General features: G+C 37.3%; 2 protein-coding genes across 3 annotated transcripts in view; one reads left to right on the top strand and one right to left on the bottom strand.

Moving 5' to 3' along the window:
- The window catches only part of LOC127633304 (Na(+)/H(+) exchange regulatory cofactor NHE-RF1-like), a 31,335-nt gene extending 29,016 nt beyond the window's left edge, over nt 1–2,319 (top strand). Inside the window, exons 5-6 of the mRNA XM_052112319.1 lie at nt 609–725; nt 819–2,319. Of these exons, the coding sequence (XP_051968279.1) occupies nt 609–725; nt 819–974 (273 nt within the window). The 3' untranslated portion in view covers nt 975–2,319. The remainder of the gene's footprint in view (nt 1–608; nt 726–818) is intronic.
- A 1,706-nt stretch (nt 2,320–4,025) lies between these two features.
- On the bottom strand, nt 4,026–22,078 carry LOC127633303 (MBT domain-containing protein 1-like). Of its 2 annotated transcripts, XM_052112316.1 has the most exons (17): nt 21,913–22,078; nt 20,703–20,904; nt 20,441–20,574; nt 20,114–20,228; nt 19,488–19,570; nt 19,239–19,356; nt 18,995–19,129; nt 18,803–18,891; nt 16,643–16,877; nt 16,171–16,226; nt 15,980–16,084; nt 15,567–15,714; nt 15,392–15,474; nt 12,262–12,496; nt 9,892–9,963; nt 9,239–9,406; nt 4,027–7,239 (listed from the first exon to the last, which is right to left on the bottom strand). In XM_052112316.1, exons 1-17 carry the CDS (start codon nt 21,931–21,933, stop codon nt 7,121–7,123), a joined length of 2,118 nt encoding a protein of 705 aa, XP_051968276.1. In that variant the 5' UTR covers nt 21,934–22,078; the 3' UTR covers nt 4,027–7,120. The 2 variants fall into 2 exon arrangements, with proteins under 2 accessions (XP_051968277.1, XP_051968276.1); XM_052112317.1 differs by lacking the exon at nt 9,239–9,406 and having other exon boundaries at nt 4,026–7,239.
- Nucleotides 22,079–22,265: the final 187 nt, after the last annotated feature.

The following is a 22,265-nucleotide window of genomic DNA, read 5'->3' as shown; positions in this document are numbered from 1 at the left end:
AAAAGTATAAAAAACTGATTATGAAGGCCTGGTAAAAAGTTTAAAATATGCAGTGACAATAATGCAAAAATATATATATATTTTATGTTTTTCCAAAATTACGAATATTACGTGATTTAAAATGGTGATTCACTTTTTAATAAAAAAAAATAAAAAAATCATGATTATTTTAACCATTATTGTGCATATATATATATATATATATATATATATATATATATATATATATATATATATATATATATATATATATATAACACATAGTTTGGAAAACGGAAAAACGATTTTTTGAACTTTGCGTGGATGTGGCATTAATAATGTATGAAAGCTTGTATTGATTCTCAACAGATAAGGAACTTTTTCATCAGCAAGCTACTGTTCTTTGACATCAGAGTGTTGTGTTGTCTTGAACTGTACTGTACATTACAGTAACGTCTTTTTCTCTTGGGTCTCCACTTATGGAATGAGTAGAATGCAGTCAGACTGTCCACTGCTCAAAGTTGAGAATCTACCTTGTGGCTAGATTTGGTAGTGCACTTAAGTCGTTGCTGTGTGTGCATTGTGGCATTTATTAGCAGGTTTATATTGATGTCAGTCTCTTGCTGCAGGTGAATGGAAGGGCACAGCAGGAGGAAAAGCCTAAAGTATCAATGAGTCTCTCTAACTCTAGCAACACTTCCAACACATCTGCTTCTGCTGTGCCATCCAGTACTCTCCCTCCAAAGGTATGTCTCACATACTTCGATTTGGACACTAGAATGTTGCATCAGCTTGGATAATTCAAATGAAGATGATGATGGTATGTTTGCTTATTGCAGGAGAAGCAGAAAGGGAAATCTTCAGAAGAAGATCCAGCATTATCTCTGAGCATGTCCCTGCAGCAGGCCAAGGAACGAGCTCATCAAAAACGCTCCAATAAAAGAGCTCCATCAATGGATTGGAGCAAAAGAAATGAGCTCTTCAGCAACCTCTGAGTCGTCTTCGTGTCTCCCCTCTTTCTCGCTCTTCCTCTCTCTTTTAGTTCTTGTGATCATGTTTTTCTTTGGTTCCTTTCCCATCTGGAATTCTTCTGTTGCACTTTTCCTGTCCATAATGCCTCTCTCTCTCCACCTCCGCCCTATATATCTTTCCTTTTCTCTTGTACACGTGCACACAATTAGAAACCTTTTTCATTTGTATATTTTTTTAAACCAGTGTTATTTCACCGCTGTGATTTCTGAATCTGTTGATTATAATGAAGAAATGTACATCTAATTTTTGTTTAAACCAATTTTGTCAACTTGATTTACCTCTATCACTGATATCAAATTTTATATTAGATTTAAAGTTAGTTCACCCAAAATTCTTTCCCTATTTAGTCACGAGTGTTGTTATGACTGCCCATATGACGTTCTTTCTTCCGTTGAGCATGAGACATTGCGCTGTGCTATCTCATACAATTTAAGGGGTTCGGTGTCAGTGGCCACAGAAGAAAGTCATGCTGGTTTTGAACACGAGTGTGAGTAAATGATGATAAATGTTCATTTTGGGTGAACTAACCTTTTATTATTACTCTATGTATAATGTACAGTCTAGATTCTAGAATATCATTTCTGAAGACTCAACTGAGGTCTGAATCTCTTTTTACTCATATTTTCTTTGTTTGCTTAATATTGATGCAGTATTAATGGCCCTTAAGAGAATTATATTATATGAATTACATTATATGATTTATGTGAAAGCTATTTAGATATAGTCTTAAAGTATGAGTTTCCAAGTAACTTCATAACAACAATCATAAAATAATAATAATAATAATAAAAGAAAAAAACATTTTGTTTGGTTACAATACATCAGTAAATTTCATAACGCTACAGCCTTTTAATTTTATAAATGTGAGCTTATAAAAAACAGTTTAGGGCCACTTAACCGCTGAAGGATGTTACCATTTTTGACTGAATTACTTTTATTTGATAATGTTGTCTTTAAGAACCTTCCAAATAAAAAGGTTTTATTTAAAATTGTAGTGCTTTCAGAACTGAATATTTAAGCACAAAATGTTTGTGGCATAAGTTTACCTTTAGAACGTGCACAGTATTTAAGTTGTAATCATACATATATTGAAATGGACCTTCTTTAAATAGCTGTTAAAGAACCATGTAAGTCTTTGTTCTACACAAAATGGGATTTTACAGTGAAAGTTCCTGAAAAAAAGGCATTCTCTTATTCTATTTGTCATTTTATCAAACTTGCTTGGGGAAAATTAGAATATTAATCAAATATTCCTAGTATGTATCTAATGTTAAAATTGGCTTTTTTTCCTTGTTTTTGCATAATGCTGGATTGGATGTTGGATTTTAAATTGTATAATTTTCACATATCTTTTGTTAAAACAGAAATGCAAGTAATTGTTGTTCTTGTGTGTTTGTGAAATACACAACCGAAAAGCCCATCAAGTACAGTTGAAGTCAGAAGTTTACACACACCTTGGCAAATACATTTAATCGTAGAAAACATTCCCTGTCTTAGGTCAGTTAGGATCACTACTTTATTTTAAGAATGTAAAATGTCAGAATAATAGTAGAGATAATTATTTATTTCAGCTTTTATTTCTTTCATCACATTCCAAGTGGGTCAGAAGTTTAAATACACTTTTTGATAGTATTTTGTAGCATTGCCTTTCAATTGTTTAACTTGGGTCAAATGTTTTGGGTAGCCTTCCACAAACTTCTCACAATAAGTTGCTGAAATTTTGGCCCCTTCCTCCATACAGAACTGGTGTAACTGAGTCAGGTTTGTTGGCCTCCTTGCTTGCACATGCATTTTCAGTTCTGCCACAAATGTTCTATCAGACAGAGGTCAGGGCTTTGTGATGACCACTCAAATATCTTGACTTTATCGTCTTTAAGCCATTTTGCCACAACTTTGGAGGTATGCTTGGGGTCATTATCCATTTTGAACACCCATTTGTGACCAAGCCTTAACTTCCTCGCTAATGTCTTGAGATTTTGCACCAGTCCCTCCTATGGCAAAGCACCCCCACAACATGATGCTGCCACCCCATGCTTCACGGTTGGGATGGTGTTCTTCAGCTTGCAAGCCTCACCCTTTTTCCTCCAAACATAACGATGGTCATAATGGCCAAGCAGTAAAAATTGTTTCATTAGACCAAAGGACAAGATCTATGTCCCCATGTGCACTTGCAAACTGTAGTCTGTTTTTTTTTTCTTATGGCAGTGGCATATTCCTTGCTGAGCAGCCTTTCAGGTTATGTCAATATAGGACTTGTTTAACTGTGGATATAGATACTTGTCTGCCTGTTCCTCCAGCATATTCACAAGGTCCTTTGCTGTTGTTCTGGGATTGATTTGCACTTTTTGCACCAAACTACGTCCATCTCTAGGAGACAGAATGTGTCTCATTCCTGAGCGGTATGATGGCTGTGTGGTCCCATGGTGTTAATACTTGAGTACTATGGTTTGTACAGATGAATGTAGTACCTTCAGGTGTTTGGAAATTGTTCCCAAGGATGAACTTGTGGATGTACACAATTTTTGTTTTTTTTTAGGTCTTTGCTGATTTCTTTTGATTTTCCTGTGATGTTAAGCAAAAAGGTACTGAGTTAGAAGGTAGGCCTAAAAATACATCCACAGGTACTCCAATTCAGTACACCTGAACTGGCTAATTATTTAAAGGCTTGACATTATTTTCTATAATTTTCCAAGCTGCTTAAAGGCACAATTAACTTATGTGTATGTAAACTTCTGACCCACTGGAATTGTGAAGTCAATTAAAAGTGAAATAAGCAGTCTGTAAACAATTGTTGTAAAAATTACTTGTGTCATGCACAAAGTAGATGTCCTAAACAACTTGCCAAAACTAGAGTTTGCAAATATTAAATCTTTGCAGTGGTTCAAAAATGAGTTTTAATGACTTCAACCTAAGTGTATGTAAACTTCTGACTTTAACTGTTGGAAATTGGTCTGAGCAAATGTTTTGAACTGCGCTTGTTAAAAGTGCCAGTAACCTCGTCATCAGGAGAAGAGAAAAACATACATTTTAAGTATCCCTTTTAATTCAGTGTAAAAAGTTTTTTGTTTTCAAATTCAACAGACATTTTCACAGCCATGCGGACAGTTTGAAATGCTTGTAAACAAATGAACATAAAATTCAACCAACAAAATCCCCCACTGTTGAACTATATACATATACACTATCAAACCCTATATCACAGCACACATCATCATCATCATTAGAAATAAAGCAAAGACCAGATAGACTATCAAAAAGATACAAACTCAACACCCTCACCATTATGAGGGTTGATATTAGTTATTTTTTCATTATGACAAATGATTTGGCTACTTGTATCCAAAATACAGATTTGAAGTTATAATCACCAACTTATAATTACAGACTTAATTATCCTTTAATAGACCTAATGAACGAGTTATCAAATATATATATATATATATAGCACCATGATGTGATTACTGAGGACAGAGGGAACATCACAAAAACCCGTGTTAGTACTGAGACCAGAACGGCACTGGTCCTCATGAAATTCTCACATTTTCTGCATGCAGATATTCATCACTCTACTGGACAACATATTTTTGTTTATATTTTGTACTCCATTTTTAAACCAATAGCTTTGCTTATGTAGACACAAAACATAACACAGAGGATAAGGCATCAATTTAGCTGACTAGAGAGTGTTAACTTAAACGTGAGGTTGTGCATGGGGTTTAATTCATTTGAGGGTAGCAGCTAAATTTGTCTCAACAGTCATATTTGAATCATTGCAAATGATTAAGGGATTTTGGTATTGTAAAAAAAAAAAAAAGGAACTGCAAATTCCGATGATTTGAACCAGTGTGTACCTAAATCCTGGTGCCATGGTTGGGAAGAGGAAAATGACACTGGAAGTAAATGTAAAATTCATACATTTGAAAGAATTGAAACCAAATGTACCAACATAACAGAAGTAAGTTGATGCTGCAGATGATTTAAATGTAGCTACAACAAAGTCCCAGTTTGAAGTTAACAAATTAAATACATGACAGTGTATATATTTTAAAAACTAACTACACATGCATACAACACCTATGGAAGAAACAAAAGATAAAAAAATAAATCAACAAACATTTGTTTCAGAACAAACATTTGTTTAAACAATTGTTAAAATAGCAAACAAAATAGAACACATTTGATCCTTTATAAAACAAACCATAACTTAACATGGACCAAACTATAACATTGGGGTGACCATTTACAAAAGCTGATGGAAAGCAGAGGAGAAAGGAGTAAAAACAAGGTCACATTTGTCAGGAGCTTTGAATCTTAGAAACAATCAAAAACTGGAGCATCTTAAATCTAATCGAATGATCAAGCACTTAGCCGCGGACTTTCAAATAAAGCAGAAGTCAATGAAATACGTTTCCTGAGAGTTCACAGACAACCTTACTGGTATTGAATAGAGCTTATAATTATACTAAGATAAACCACTATGCAAGTGTAAAATCAGTTGAATTCTATATGATGTCATAAAGGTTATGTACACTCTGAATATTCTGTAACAGGGAAAGCTCAAGTCTAGCTCTTAGAAAATGGTCAGTTTCTCAGTATATTGTAAGAATTACAAATCTGAAGACTATAGAATGTATCTAGCCTATATATATTTATGCATTTGAGTTTTTTCAGAGCAAGACATCATAAAACCAAATGGACATTATTATTGCATAACATTCTCCATTTCAAGGACTCTGTCAATAACATGCTATGATATAAATATAAACAATGTGTAGACTTGTAAAGTGAAATAAGCCATGATTCCAAGTGTGGATATTTGTCTTTTGCATAAATATAATGAATATACCCTTTCAAACGGAGCATGAAAACTACCTATTGCAACCTTGGTGAGGCAGAGGAACCAATTGAACTTGACTGAATCCTCAATCTGTGTGTATTTAAAAATCACTGCATATAGAGGTAGTAAAATGTTTTGTTTTTATTCTGGAATGAATGCTGTGATTTAAGTGAAATACATGGGATGCAGAATTCTTCTCAGCTTAGACCTTGACGGTCACTGGGTAGAGGCTGGTAAACAAACAAGCTGCTGCTGTACTGTTCATAGACTAAAGTTTTATATTAGAAAGATATGTTTCTCATACTAGAAACATATCAGGAGTCTTCCAGAAGAATTCTCTGCTGCGCTGTCACATCAAAAATGACAGAAAGGTAGTGTTCAGTTAGCAATGATTGCTTATGTTTATTCTGAGGCTCAAGAAATACTTCAATCATCCCATATAAAAATGGCTCTTGAGTATGAAATCATAAAGATAACAACATTGGCGTATTCTGTTTTTTTTTTTTTTTTGCATATCAATCTTCAAATTGACTTGAGCACGTCCCATTTCTATAACTGTTTGCTAATCGAGTAATATAATAAAGCTGCAAGTTTTTACGTTCCTTTTACAGGCCAATACATATTTTTACCCCTGTAGTGCAAATTGTGAGTGTTTTCCATTAGTCTACTCTTCATACCAGTAAGGTTTGATTTCAATACCATCACCCCTCATTCCACTACTATATTTATATGTTTAAATATTTATATATACACGTGTGTGTTTAATATGAATGTCATACATATATGAATATACTGTCTCAATAAAGATTTTTTTTTTTTTTACTACTCTTACCAAATGCACACCCATCCAAAACAGCGCAAGAAACACACACGGTACTGAAATCTTACAATAAAAAGGAAATTGTTTTTCACCAAAAAGGAAAAAAGGGCAAATAAAGAAGAAAAAAAAAAAGCAAAGAAAACTTCAAGTACAATGAACACATAGGGGGAAAAAAAAAGTCCATTGGGCAAATTGTTAAAACAAAAAGTCAGAACAAACAACAGTATTGTCATTCCAAACAAAATCCCCTTTTGTCACACACATCTCTCTCGGATTAAATTGGACTGCAAAATCTTTAGCTTTCCTAACCTGAAAAGGGAACAAAAGAGAGAGACCTGGTGTTGAGGGGAAGTCACTGTGTGTTTCCCAGGCCTCGTGAGCAATGCTCAGAGTGAGATTTTATTTCCAGTGCTGTTGGCAGTGAAGGGAGCCTCTGCGATGGCTTGTGATGCTCAGGGCTCCTGTCGGATGTAGTAACTGCCTGAGCCGTTGCTCTCCTGATCCGAGATGCCCTGCGAGAAGGTGAACTCATCGATCTCTGGAGTCTCCTCCTTTAACTGCAGTGAGGCCTCTGACAAACAAAGAGAGACAAGAGAATGATCCATAAAATGGATTGGGAAAAATCAAATGAAGATTTACACGACAACTGAATAAAAAAAAAAACAGAAGCATGTTGCAAATAAGAAATATGAAATGAAACGAGCAGTGATGCGTAAGGTTTCAGTAAGCATTTATTCATTAACTTACCTTTAATATTTAAATAAAAAGTTCACCCAGATATAAAAATTATGTCATCATTTTCTCACACTCATGTCGTTACAAACTCATATGACAATATCTCTGGAACGCAAAATAAAAATGTCTGGAGAATATATTTGCCACTCTTTGCCAGAAAATGAAATGGGACTGTGTGTCTCCCCCTCCCCCCCTCAAAAAAAATCATCATTAAAGTATATAAAAGTGGTCCTTATGACTTGTGGGCTATGGACCATTTTAAGGGTTATTTGTTGGTTTGATGCAGTGACGTCATTGTCCCTTCACCAAGGCTAGTTGTGGCTAGTTGTCAAACTCGTTCAAAACAACAGCATGCGGCGCTTCATAGTGATTTTAACATGATTAACGTTACTAACATTAACATGATTGTCATAAAGTATCATAAAATGTGTATCATGTTGTTGGGTGACTGGATGCTCCCTTGATGACTGGAACTAAAGGAAATTGAAGCGTTAAGATTGTCGTAAGAGCAACCGCAAATGAACACGTGAAATCGGAGCAGTGAAACGAGATGGCTGGATAGGTGCAGTACTAACAACTGCAGCGCATAAGTTATAAGTAACTAATAGTTAGTTTGATAAGTAGAATTTAGATGGCAAGTCAGAATATTTCTTTACAGGCTCTAAATGTTATTATATGTCACTTCCATTATAATGAAAGAAGCTATGCTTAAGTCATTCACATTTAGTCATTTACCAGACGCTTTTATCCAAAACAACTTGCAAATGAGGAACACAAGCAAATTGAAAAGTCAATAAAAAGCTGCAGTATTGCGCAGCAGGAGCAATCAAATATTCCCGGCATGTTGCTTTGGAAATAATTGTGAGAATCTTAACTTGAATACAATTTCATCACCTCTGTATCAAAAACACATCAGGATAAGTTTACTTCAGGTAAATGTTTGATGTTCTTTGATAAAAGGTGTTGACACAATGGTCTTTTTTTTTAAAGGATACGGTAATGATACCTCATTGTTTATTATCGATTTCAGATGAACAAATGGACATTTCAGTTATTCTTCACTGATAATCTTCACCTCTGCTGTAGCTCTCAAAACAAATATGGCCCCATAAGATGCACTACTTCAAATGACGTTTGGTCACAAGACACGTGAGAAACAAATGGCATTTGACATCAATGATGGCATCCCATTTTGTTTTGTCGATTTCAGAGCTTTGGTGCAGGGTAAGATTATCAGTGAAAAACTAATTAAATGTAGGTCTTTTCCTCACAAAAACCTACCGTATGGCTTCAAAAAGGCATGGAATATAGCACACAAGTTATGGACCAATTATATGCTGCTATTTTTAATTATATCATTTTGGAGATTGCCAGACCAGTCCCCTTTAATTGTTATTATATGGAAAAGAGGTCACAATATTCTTAAAAGATTCTACTTTTGTGTTCCACACCTGGGTTTGAGGGTAGTAAATGACAATTTATATTTTGGGGTGAACTATTTCTTTAACATCCCAAATTCTATTTGTTATAATTACACAGGCTTAGTTCACACCATCTTAAACAATAAATTCAGAGTAGGTGTGGATGACACGGACCATGAACACAATTCTTAAACATAAAAGGAAATAAAAAAGCAACAATTTGATACAAACTGCAACACAAAACTTCCCTTATCATGCAACTTCTGTTAACCATATATGCTGCACAAATTATTCAAACGCCTAATGATGTGCAACTGTGCCCGTTCCCTCTCTACGCTAAGCAACCTGAAATGTTGTTTCAACAGGAATCATCAAAGCGGCTGCCCCTCCCTGAGTGATGGAGAATTGAGTTACCTGAGTTGAGAGAGCGATCATGCTCTACACCTGAGATGGGAGGTCGCCTGGACCCAGAGAAGTGGGACAGGTAATGGGGTGGAGTCTGCTCTTCATCACCCGAGAAGCTCCTCCTCCTCAGAGGCCCACCCAAACCGATTGGCCTCCTCCCAACTGGAATCTTCCTCTCTAAACACCAAGCCAGACTGTGGTTACCGAAGTTACTGGGTTACCCAAGGCTACCGAGCTCCATTCCTCAACACTGCAGAGCATCCTCCCACTACTCAGAGCTGAACCTTAATTTGATTTCTACATAAGAGATTGAAACTGAAGCCTTGAGAGAAGGCATTGTGGAACCCCAAAGTGAACAACATCATGACTGCAATTCTGACCTCTCCCCAACATTTGCTCAGATTCTCTCACCCTGAGCGAGCGTGCCATTCTTTACCAGCTGTCTCACCCAGGTATGATTATGTTGATGGCAACAGTTGTCTGCAATTATTTGTGACCCCATTGAATCATGACAACTGCCACCGACTATCAAGCAGAACCAGAGCCAAGCCAGTATAAAAACAAAATTGAGAAAACAGCTCCTGGACCGGATTTGCACCCAAAAATCAGTGTTTGGTGAGTGGAGAGAGAGAGAGAGAGAGAGAGAGAGAGAGAGGACTCACTTTTCTTTTGTCCTTTATACTGCGCAGTCTTCTTTTTCTGTTTGAAGACATTTGGTGGTGCTTCTCTTGTTGCTGAGGAGGAAAGGGACTAGCTGTTATTCTATGCAGCTAATCCATAAAAGAATGTATCAAGTGGAAGACTTTTCCCTGCTATTTTGAATTGTGAAAAGTTGATGTACTATGTTGACTCGCTCTAACGTTCACCACAACACTCCCTTCCCAGAGCACCCAGAAGACTGATGGAAATTAAGTGGGAAAAATGGGCTATACAGAAATTGCCATGGTCATGATGTCATTACCATGACCATATTAGCATAAAACCAACCATATTATGGGAATAGTGCACCCAACAAATTAACTTTTCTCATCATGATCCAGTACCAAACTCATGACTTTATTTCTTCTGCAGATTTTGATGATGTGCTGTTGTTCATACAATGTAAATCAATGGGTTCTAAAACCTTCAAGCTCCAAAAGTGAATAAGGATTTAGCTTTTGGTGAGAAACAAATACAAATTGATCAAATTGCTTAAGATGTGGATTAAAACACTTCAGTCATAAGGGTAACTTTTATACTGCCTTTTTTGGAGCTTGAAAGTTTTGGACCCCACTGACTTACATTGTATGGACAAAAACACCTTACAAATTCTTCAAAATATCTTTGTGTTCCGCAGGAGAAAGAAAGTCTTACGAGTTTGGGATGGCATGCGGTTGAGTAAATAAGAGAATTACATTTTTGGGTGAACTATTCCTTTAACATATAAACACCTAGTATTAATTTGCTTGAGCTGTCCTAATACAAGTCAGTGTGTGAAGGATTTCATCATACAACTGAAGTAAGAAGTTTACATACACATTAAACAAATACATTTAAACACAGTTCACAATTCCTGACATTTACACTGAAAACATTCCCTGTCTTAGGTCAGTTAGGATCACTACTTTATTTTAAGAATGTAAAATGTCAGAATAATAGTAGAGAGAATGATTTATTTCAGCTTTGATTTCTTTCATCACATTCCAAGTGGGTCAGAAGTTTACATACACTTTGTTAGTATTTGGTAGCATTGCCTTTAAATTGTTAACTTGGGTCAAACATTTTGGGTAGCCTTCCACAAGCTTCTTACAATACGTTGCAGGAATTTTGGCCCCTTCCTCCATACAGAACTGGTGTAACCGAGTCAGGTTTGAAGGCCTCCTTGCTCCCACACACTTTTTCAGTTCTGCCCACAAATGTTCTATCAGACTGAGGTCAGGGCTTTGTGATAGCCACTCCAACTTGACTTTGCTGTCCTTAAGCTAATTTTGCCACAACTTTGGAGGTTGTCATATTGGAAGACCAATTTGCGACCAAGCTTTAACTTCCTGGCTGATGTCTTGAGATGTTGCATCAATATATCCACATACTATTCACTATATAATTCACTATTTTGTGAAGTGCACCAGTCCCTCCTACAGCAAAGCACCACCACAACATGATGCTCCACCCCAAAGCTTCACGGTTGGGATGGTGTTCTTCGGCTTGCAAGCCTCACCCTTTTTCCTCCAAACATAATGATGGTCATTATGGCTAAACAGTTCCATTTTAGTTTCATTAGACCAGAGGACATTTGTCCAAAAAGTAAGATCTTTGTCCCCATGTGCATTTGCACACAGTAGTCTGGCTTTTTTATGGCAGTTTTGGAGCAGTGGCTTCTTCCTTGCAGAGCAGCCTTTCAGGTGTTGATATAGGACTTGTTTAACTGTGTATATAGATACTTGTCTACCCGTTTCCTCCAGCATCTTCACAGAGTCCTTTGCTGTTGTTCTGGGATTGATTTGCACTAGACAGGATGAGTCTCCTTCCTGAGCGGTATGATTGCTGCGTGGTCCCATAGTGTTAATACTTTAGTACTATTGTTTTTACAGATGAACATGGTACCTTCAGGCATTTGTAAATTGCTTCCAATGATGAACCAGATTTGTGGAGGTTTTTTTTCTGAGGTCTTGGCTGATATCTTTTGATTTTCCCATGAAGTCAAGCAAAGAGGCACTGAGTTCCAAGCTCATTAAAGGCACAGTTAACTTTATGTATGTAATCTTCTGACCCACTGGAATTGTGATATTGTCAATTAAAAGTGAAACAATCTGTCTGTAAACAATTGTTGGAAAGATTACTTGTTTCATACACCAAGTTGATGCACTAACCGACCTGCCAAAACTAGAGTTTGCTAAACTGAAATCTGTGGAGTGGTTAAAAAAAATGAGTTTTAATGACTTCAACCTAAGGGTGTGTAAATTTCTTTCTGACAACAGTATTAACCAATTGAATTCAACTGAATCCATCATTTCACTTGGAAACATTCTGAACATTCAGGAACATTCACTCACCCTGTGCAGCGGGCGGCTGCAGCTGATAGCCAGTCAGCTGACACCAGCCTACTGGGTAGAGATCTGGAGACTCACAGTCCACCCACTGATCATACTCATCCTCCCAGCCATCAAAGTGAATGCGCAGGAGTCTGTGAACAATCCTGGTCACCGTGGCGACACACACCAGACGTGGCTCCATCAGGTCCACTGCCTCCAGCTTCATTCCAGAACGGAAGCCATGATTTGGCACGTCCTGAGAGCAGAGGGGTTTAACAGCATGTTATTTGAGATAGACAATTGTGATATATTTGCATCCGGATAAAGAGTTGTGAAAAGTATTTGCTGATTCCCTGATTTCTCAATTTTTGTGTATTTTTCATACTTAATTGTTTTAGAACTTCAAACGAGATATAACATAAAACAAAGGCAACCTGAGTAAACACAAAATTCAGTTTTCATATATATATATATATATATATATATATATATATATATATATATAAAAACAAATAAAAATAAAGTTATCCAACACCAATATCAGCCATGTGAAAAACTAACTGCCCCTTCAACTTAATAGTTGGTTGTGCCACCTTCAGCAGCAACAACTGCAACCAAACGCTTCTGATAACTAGCGATCAGTCTTTCACAACACTGTGGTGGAATTTTGGCCCACTCTTCTTTGCAGAACTGCTTCAGTTCAGCCACAACGGAGGCCACTCCAAAACATCTTTTGAGCCATTCAGAGGTGGACTTGCTCCAATACTCCGATACTTGATCATTGTCTTGCTGCATAATCCAGTTTTGGATTGAACTTCACTCACGGACTGATGATCGGATGTTCTCCTTTTGGATTTTCTGGCAGAGAGCAAAATTCATGTTTCCCTCAATTATTGCAAGTTGCCCTGGCCCTGATGCAGCAAAGCATCCCCACACATCACACTTCCACCACCATGCTTGACCGTAGATATGATGTTCTTTTTGTGGAATTCTGTGTTTGATTTATGCCAGATGTAACAGGGCCTCTGTCTTCCAAACAGTTCCACTTTCGACTCATCAGTCCACAGAACATTCTCCCAAATGTTTTGAGGATCATCGATGTGTATTTTGGCAAAATTCAGACAAGCCTTAATGTTCTTCTGGGTTAGAACAGTGATTTTTGCCTCGCCACTCTTCCATGGATTCCATTTTTGGCAAGCGTCTTTCTGATAGTGGAGTCATAAACAGTGACTTTTATTGATGCGAGAGAGGTCTGCAGTTCCTTGGATGTTGTCCTTGGCTTTTTTGTGACTTCCTCGATGAGTTGTTGCTGTGCTCTTGGAGGAATTTTGGAAGGTCGGCCACTTCTGGGAAGGTTCACTACTGTGCCAAGTTTTCTCCATTTGGAAATAATGGCTCTCACTGAGTCCCAGTGCCTTTGAAATGGTATTGTAACCCTTCCCAGACTGATGTATTTCAAATCACCATTTTCCTCAATTTCTGGAATTTCTTTTGACCTTGGCATAGTGTGTTACTGGGTGAGACCTATTAGCCAACTTCATGCAGCTGAATAATTTATATGGTTTTGGATAACCTTTTTGCTTCAATAAACAACATTGTAATTTAAAAACAGTATTTTGTGTTTTCTAAGATTGCCTTTGTTTTATTTTAGATTTCGTTTGAATATCTGAAACAATTTCAAACACAAAAAAAGAAGAAATCAGAATGGGGGCAAATATTTTTCCATAGCACTGTACACTACATAACCAAAAGTATGTGGACACCCTCTTGAAATTAATATGTTTGGCTATCTCAGCAACACGTATTAGTAGCCGGTGCATAAAATCAATCATACAGACATGCATCTCCTTAAACATTTTTAGTAGAACGTGGCATTCTAAAGAGCTCAGTGACTGTCAATGTAGCACTGTCATAAGATGCCACAAGTAAAATTGTTTAAGTTCTGGTGTGTAAGAACTTGGCAGGCCTGCAAAAAGTTTCAGGCCTTACACCAGCTGTGTGCAAGGTCTCATGTCAGTTGGGATGAAAAGTTCACACTAAGGGCTTAGTAACTACTAGTTAGTTTGTATCCAAGCCAGTGCTTAATTTGGTTGCACCACCTGTTCTTAATGCAAAACTTAACTAGTAGGCAATAAGCTCTCTGTAAAGTTATATGCAGTCACATAATATGACGTTTACCTGTATTGATCCAAAAAAAACAGCCTTAAAATTTGTACACAGGACTGTTAAAATGCCATGAACTTCAATTTGATCTGGTTACAGTTGATGTTCAAACCTTGTTTGCACATGTAAATGTCAGCTGTAATAAATTATATCCCCATTAAAATATGATACGTAATAAAAGTAGATTTGATAAATAGTATATTTGCTCTGTGTAAATAACAATATATTGGAACTGTCTCTAAAAAAAAAATAAGGGGTGATAAATACTATTACAACAGGCTGGAAAAATAGACATTTATTCATTTTAATATCCTATATATATATTTTGAATGTGTTGAAACTTGATACCGGGCAACGCATCCTGAAAACTGAACCGTTAGATCGGATTCATGCTGAAGAGCCACTTAAAAGTATGTTTATTCTCTCTCTCGTAAATGTAAACGAGTGTAAATGTCAACATCATAATGTATGTCGAAAGGATTGAGGCCTGTCACGCAAAACATGAGCTCATTGATGTCATTAAATGAGTCTGCTTTTATTATTCCAACCGTTACTTCTGGTCAGAGTCTTCAAATATTTAGTTTATATGTAGGATTATGTCCTACCTAAATTTAATGGTGCAACGCTCAAATATTAGTAGAGCGTAAATTGTGACATTGTGCCCATTTATAACACAACTAGGATAAGTTGTAACTTCCGTATAGCTGGTGCAATCGGCCCATGAACCCCATTGAAAACCTTTGGGAATAATTGGAATGGCGACTGGAAGCCCCATCACCCAATTTCATTGCCTGATTTCACTGATGCTCTTGTCTGAATGGGAACAAATCCCTGCAGTCATGTTCTAATTGGAATGCTTAATCCAACATCTAGTGGTTTGATTAAATGTTCGATGAGCAAATATGGTTGAGGTGTTTGGGTGTCCACATGCTTTTGGTCATATGCTATTCAAGACAACAACAAAAAAATTTGTTGAATGAAAACTTACTTTGTTAAAGAGCTTCACAGGGGCTGCAATTGAGCCTTTTTCTCTGAGGTAGTCAAACCATTTGAAAGGGAGTTTGGTGTACCCTGTACAGTTTCACATTCATTAGCGAATTACCAATTTCAATGAGTGATACTATTAGATCAGATCAAACTGCTGAAAGAGAGATTAAATGCACCTCTTGGGGGTGTGAGCTCAATGTTGTTGATTTCACAGAAGCCGACAGGGAAGATGGAAGGAGAGGTAGAGTGGTAGCAGAACCAGTCTGACCCATCAGCAGCCTCAGAACCATCAATCCCGATCATTAGATACCCGTCTGCCAATACCTGTTAGCAGAAAACACATCAACTCATTTTCAACAGATTTTTTTACATGTCTGTTTACAAACAACTATATATGTCGAACTAAAGCATCAAAGTGTCTCTCCTGAAGTGTTAATTAGCCTTTCTTTGTCTAATGCTGTATGTATCCATAGTATCTAGGCAGACAATGAAAAAAGGATACTTCCTTCGCAAAATAAACATTTGTTGAAAATACTATTGTAATTTATAAATAATACCTGAAAAATAGCTGGCGAAGAAATAAATGTACCTTTCTTACAGTAGCAATACATATAGCAGAGAGATTGAGAGGATCTATTGCCTCTAACTTCATTCCGTCTTTAAACCATTCCCCACTCTGGTCCACATCCTTAACCTGTGGGATTAAAAGACACACATGAGAGTCTTCTAAATAGAACATGACAGAATATCCAGTCTAAGAATAAGACCTCATAAGAATACCTTAAGAAACAACTGTGAGGGAGCATCCATCAGACCATCTATTTTCTTCATCACCTCTGCAGAGGGCAACATTAGAACACTTTAGATCCATCAGCCACAACAAGGCCATCAAATATTATGTTTACCTCTAGGGATAGTTTATTCAAAAAAGAAAATTCTGTCATCCTTTACTCACCATCAAAAGGAGATTTAGACTAAATGCTAGGGACTCACATCCTCTGTCACCATTCACTTTCATTGCATCTTTTTCCATATAAAGAAAGCGACTGGTGACTTAGGCTGTCAGTCTCCAACACATGTCCTTTTGTATTCAATTGAAGAAATAAAGTCATACAGGTTTGGATCAACATGAGGGTGAGTAAATCATGACAGAATTTTGGTTTTTAGGAGAACTATCCCTCTGAGACTTTCCTCATCTTTTATAAGGTAGCTGTATATTTACATCTAAAACCATTTAGACTCAATCACTGACCGGATCTTTTGAAACGATGTCCGATGCTTCGTGACCAGCCAATGGAATGGATGAGAGGGCTGAACATGTGACACCAGAAGTCATCAGTGCCATCCTGGCTCTCCTCATAGACCAGGCGCAGACGCCCACCGATTACTTGTTCTACCAGGGCCACACGAGTCCGGCACAGCTGAGCCTTATCCACCACTTCCACACGCATCAGTTTCTTAAACGGGTACTGCATGCTCTCCTGCACCTTTAGTTTAAAATTTAAACTTAATTTTAAAGTTTTCAAACACTGATGAATTCCACTGTATGGATATTCTTCAAAATTTTCAATCAGGACTGCTTCATTACATTATATAAAAAATGTTGAAGTGATTTTGAATCTTTGCTTTATTAAAGGGGCCATGTCATGCATTTTTTTCCCCTTGAGATTTACTTATATTAGTAAAGATTTTTGCACCAAAAATCAAAACATAATCTAGTACTACACAGTAACACTTTTCCACCCTGTCCTGGCCTCTGTCTAAAACACTGTTTCTATGTCACTTCCCCTTTAAGACTTCAATATACACGGCCACTGTTATGATATTACAACATCTTTGCAGAGCAAATGTCCCCCCACAATAACACGTGTGGAGCTGTTTCTTTTCCAAGAATGAAAACATGCAGGCGATTACCAAATTCCCCTATCAGCACTCGTTCCATGAAATCACTGATAGTGATTTGTTCCAAATTTATGTGAAGCACACAAACTACCACAGTGGTTTGACCGAAATACCAATCGAAAACTGAACAAAGTCGGCACACTTTTGATCCTGAACCCTTACATTATTAAACAAACGATTTAGTGATAAAATAATGCTTAAGCTGACAACAGTGAAAATAGTCCATACTAAAACAAGATGAGAATGTGAAGGGTTAATCTATACATAACCAGCTGTAGGTAGAATTATTGTGGTTCCCTTTGCCGCATCAATACGCATCCTGTGTAAGGGAATACAGGATGTTCACTGGGTGGGGAGTCCCCCTTTATTGCTTAGCTGCTCGGGTCCGAGGGAGGGATACCTGTTTATTGTTTTGCCGCTTAAATACAGGACAATGGGCAACCTGATATGTTAATTTCAGCCAAAATATGAGATGTCCAGGCTAATACGAGACAGTTGAGACACCTGGCGACCTTACTATCATATACTTCACCATTGTCTTTCATTGCACTCTACATTACATGTTCCTCATACAAAATAAAATTATCTCAATCAAAATATTTAATGACTAATAATGTATTTCTTTGGTAACCGTGTAATAAGCACGACCCGCTCCGCGTTGGAGTCCTGATCATGGTTTATTTTGCAATAAAAACGGCTGACTATACAATTATTTTCATATCAAACAAACACAGACAGATGAAACAGTAATATTAAATTTGTTACTCACCGGTATTACTGTCATGTCCAATATAAAGTTGGCACTGCTCCATCTTTCAATATAAGTTTCTTTACACCTGAATCATATTTGTTCTCAAAAGAAATCACAGAGAAATGTGCTGTATAAAAGTATATTCCCACATTGACACATTCAGGAACTTCGTTTAAGTTAATTTAATATACTCATTCTAAACGTTGAAATCCTTCAGAAGGCTATGCAGAGATGTAGAATTTCCACAACGTCTGGGGAACTTACTCGACATCTTAATCTTTTCATTGTTTAAAAAGCAAACTACAGTAACTTTAGTACCACTTTCAGTTGGAGAACCTCAGCCGCTTTCTCTTTTTTGATTTTTTATGCACTGCGATGATTACGTATGTTGTGGAGCTGGGGATATTCAGATGAACACCACATCCTGACATCATGATGTGGCCGATTTCAAAACGAGCCATTTTTGCAGAGTGGAAACAATAAATGCCCTGTTTGGACTGGAGAGGAAGTTTTGAGTTCTGAAACTTAACAGCATGTTTTTGTAGTACAATGACCTCTTATTTGTCAAAATTTGTTAAGAAAAATTGTATTCCTCATGACATGACCCCTTTAAGGCAGTCTGGCACCTGAAACCCTTTTTCTTTTTTTGAGGAACCATTTCCTGACACAATTGCTCTGCGTAACGAGAAGATCTTGCTCTACAGGTTTTTCCAGAGCAACACCATTGGAGGACAGTGTCAAGATGACTGCTGGGATTACCCTTGTGGCAAAATCCGGTGGAAGAGTTTTGGCACCAGTGAGTCGTTTCACAAGAAATGCTTTCCAGTTAGAATACTTATGCTGGATGGCTGAGAAAAAAAACACAAGGAATAAAGAACAATTACTTCAATTCAGCAATAGCATGTTTTACAGTAAATTCTTCAGCTTTGAAATGTTTAATGTTTTACATACATTTAGGAGGCACCAGTGGTTTTCCACTAGAAGCACACCATCCAACAGGATGGACTTCTGGGATGCACAGGTTACACCAGAAGTCTCTGGTTGAGTCATTATCAAAACCCTCATAGCGCAGTAGACCTTTAAAACCTGGGAAATTATTAAAGTAAAATATATTGAGTTACTTTCTCAAATCAATACAACAGAGCTTTATCAGGCAGAAAAGCTGGTAGTCAATAAGATTAAACTACAACCTTACCTGCCAATTTGACAATTCCTGCTACCCAGTAAACTTTGGTGGAGAGGTTTGTGTCAGAATTGAGGACCTCCACCCTCACCCCCTCAGCTATGTCACCCCAGCACATACCCATGGGCACCTGTAGAGTCATCATCATGCACATTTTCACATATGAATTAACACACACAAACACATATTTATAACAAACATATGCCAGAAGGTTTATGTTAGATAATTATATTTTCTACTAATCTCTGCCATTGTACTTACATGTTTGAAACAGCTGACTGGTGCCCCAATCAGATTATTGCTACAGATGTACCGGCCCCAGTCAAAGCCTTCAACAGTAACAACTGCATAAGAAGAACAACAAATAAACTCTTTAGCAATTTCACAATTAATAGGGGTATTTTGATACACAACTACACCATACAGAAATCATAAACTCAGTTGTGTAACGACAGTAATAATTTCCATTAAAGGTGCTGTAAACGATTTTAGCGTTCTGAAGCTATCACCTAATTCCAAAACCCTGCCCTCCAAAGATCATATTGAGACCAAAACAGAGCAAAAGAGCAGCATAGCTAGTTCCTGTGGCTGTCAAATTCAACTGTGGCACAATTGTGCCCTCAACTGACAAACATTATGAATCATAGCCTCAATGATCCGTTTCAAATGAGACCAAGCACAATGATTGACAGGTGAAGTGTTAATGTCTGAGGACACATTTTGGTTTGCAGTTTACAATCTCTACAGCTGTCACAGAGACCGGTGAGAGATCTTAGGGCTCTTGTTTCGCTTACAGCAACTTTAATATGTACAATGATGAAAGGTTTTAATCAATAAGGCAGACGATAAAGTATACACACTTTAAACATAGAAGGGCAGATATTTACCTGATTTTGATTTAGCTTGGTTCTGTTGATTTGCTTGATATTGTGCATAAGCTGCCAACTTAGCCATTAATGGCTGTTTCTGTAAGACCTTTGCCTTTTTTGTTGGTGGTTTACCCTTGACACAAGCAAAAAACATACACTATTTAAAAGAAAATCCACATCTGAAGGCATATGCCACTGACAAGGAAAATTGACCAAGTAATACATGTTTGAAAGGGTGAGTAAATGATGAGAGAATTATTATTTTTGTGTGAACTATCCCTAAAACCAAAACAGGCTATAGATAGTATATCTTTTTTTTTAAAAGAGATGTTGATGAGAAGTTACCTGAAGTCGTGCCAGTATACTGGCCTTTTTAGAATTGGAGGAATAGCTTCTGGAGCAGGACACACTACAGAATCTCTTTGTTTTAGAGTAGAAAGCATCTCGCACACCAACCATACCACACATTTCACAGGTTGCTGAATGGACAAAAAGGGGAACACAGCCATCAGTCATGGAGTCACACTATTGAACAGATTTATCACAGAAAGAAAACCATAAAGATGCTTGGTTATGTAGAGGGCAAACTGGGAAACAAATAACTAACCCATTCCTGCTTTTCCATCAGGATAGGTGTACACCTGGCCATTGTTTTTGATGATAGGCAGGCTGGCGGGGATGCTGGGGACCTCATCTTCACTGTCCTCCGAGCTGGAGCTGCTACTGCTGTCCTCACTGCAGCTGTCATACCCGTCAAACATTCCGAATGAATCTCTTCTCTTCCGCTCTGTGCGGAGTGTGTGCTCAGCCTATTTGTGATGAGGAGAGAGAAAATATAAGTAGCAAAGAAAATGGACTAATGAGTTAAAGATCAAATCTTTAACAAGTGAACGCTCACTTAAAGACCCATTATTTTTTAATAAATGTTTTTCTTTGACTTAACACAGCTTAACTTAATCATAATCAACCTTTTAATGAGCTAGGAATTAGGAAGCAGGCCCAATCAGAAGAACAAAACTGAAGGTTCTCAGGGGTCACCAAAGAGCAAATTTTGTGTAAAAAGGGGGCAATATCACCAGCCCCCAATTTCCCCAAAGGGGAATTCAAGACAAGAAGATAAGCTACCATTAATGATGATGATGATTCACTGCTATTTGACACAAGTTTGACTGTATTTTCAAGCTCTTCGTATTTCTATTTGTCAATATTGGATCAGTGGAATGGTGCATCAAACAGTGATTTGTTCAAACCAATGAGACCTGATTTCAGAATGAATCATTTTAGACCAAAACTTCATTTCGCACACATGCTATTTCTATTTCTAATAGAACTCCTCACCCAATTATATACATTGTAGCATTGTCATATCGCACAATGGTGTGATTGTTTTTAGGTCATATCATAAGCTAACCAACACACATGCTCCTAAAACACAGTTTGTCTCAAAACCTAGTGAGCCTAAATAGAATTGTCATGCCTATGATGTCCAAAAATGTCGTCTAGGTAGACATCTCTCTGTGTTTTGAGACACAACCATAAACACAAACATACACATACATGGGCCCGCTTGGATATTTAAGCTCCACAGAACACATAGTTACACAATTGTATTTCACATATTCAATGGGACGGCTGGTTTAAAACAGCTGTTACAGAGAACAAATAGTATTTCTTTAGTGATTTTAAGGTGATAAATGTAAAAGTTTATCTGCTCGGCAGGATCTGTTTCTGACAACCAAAACAAAGAGGACGGCTAACACTGCTAGCCGCTAACTGCGCTAAATCAAGGAAGCGGCCACAAATAAACTCGTTCTTACCATATCCCTTGGATTTTCCATTAACCCTTCATGCACGTCTGTATCTTATGTTTGCTGTGATGTGATCCAAAAGCCCCCCGGAGGGAAAGGGCTTGGCTTGAAATGGTTTCACTCAATTGCAAAAAAAAATAACTCCAGTTGATTATCAACAATTGTCATGGCTCGAGTGCGCACGCGCCGGGGACTAAAATGATTGACATGGGTTTGCGCTAATCAGGGTTCACCGGTTCTACCATATTAGGTAGTAGGAAGCGTGAGTAAACAGATCAAATAAATAGACTTTATGGTGCCATAACAAATTTATTGGCTATAAAATATAACATGTCTACGGTCATATTTTCATGGTAATAGAA

This window comes from Xyrauchen texanus, chromosome 40, assembly GCF_025860055.1.
Source record: "Xyrauchen texanus isolate HMW12.3.18 chromosome 40, RBS_HiC_50CHRs, whole genome shotgun sequence".
Taxonomy (NCBI): domain Eukaryota; kingdom Metazoa; phylum Chordata; class Actinopteri; order Cypriniformes; family Catostomidae; genus Xyrauchen; species Xyrauchen texanus.
The sequence above is the reverse complement of the archived record's forward strand: the minus strand, read 5'-3'. Positions and strand labels throughout refer to the sequence as shown.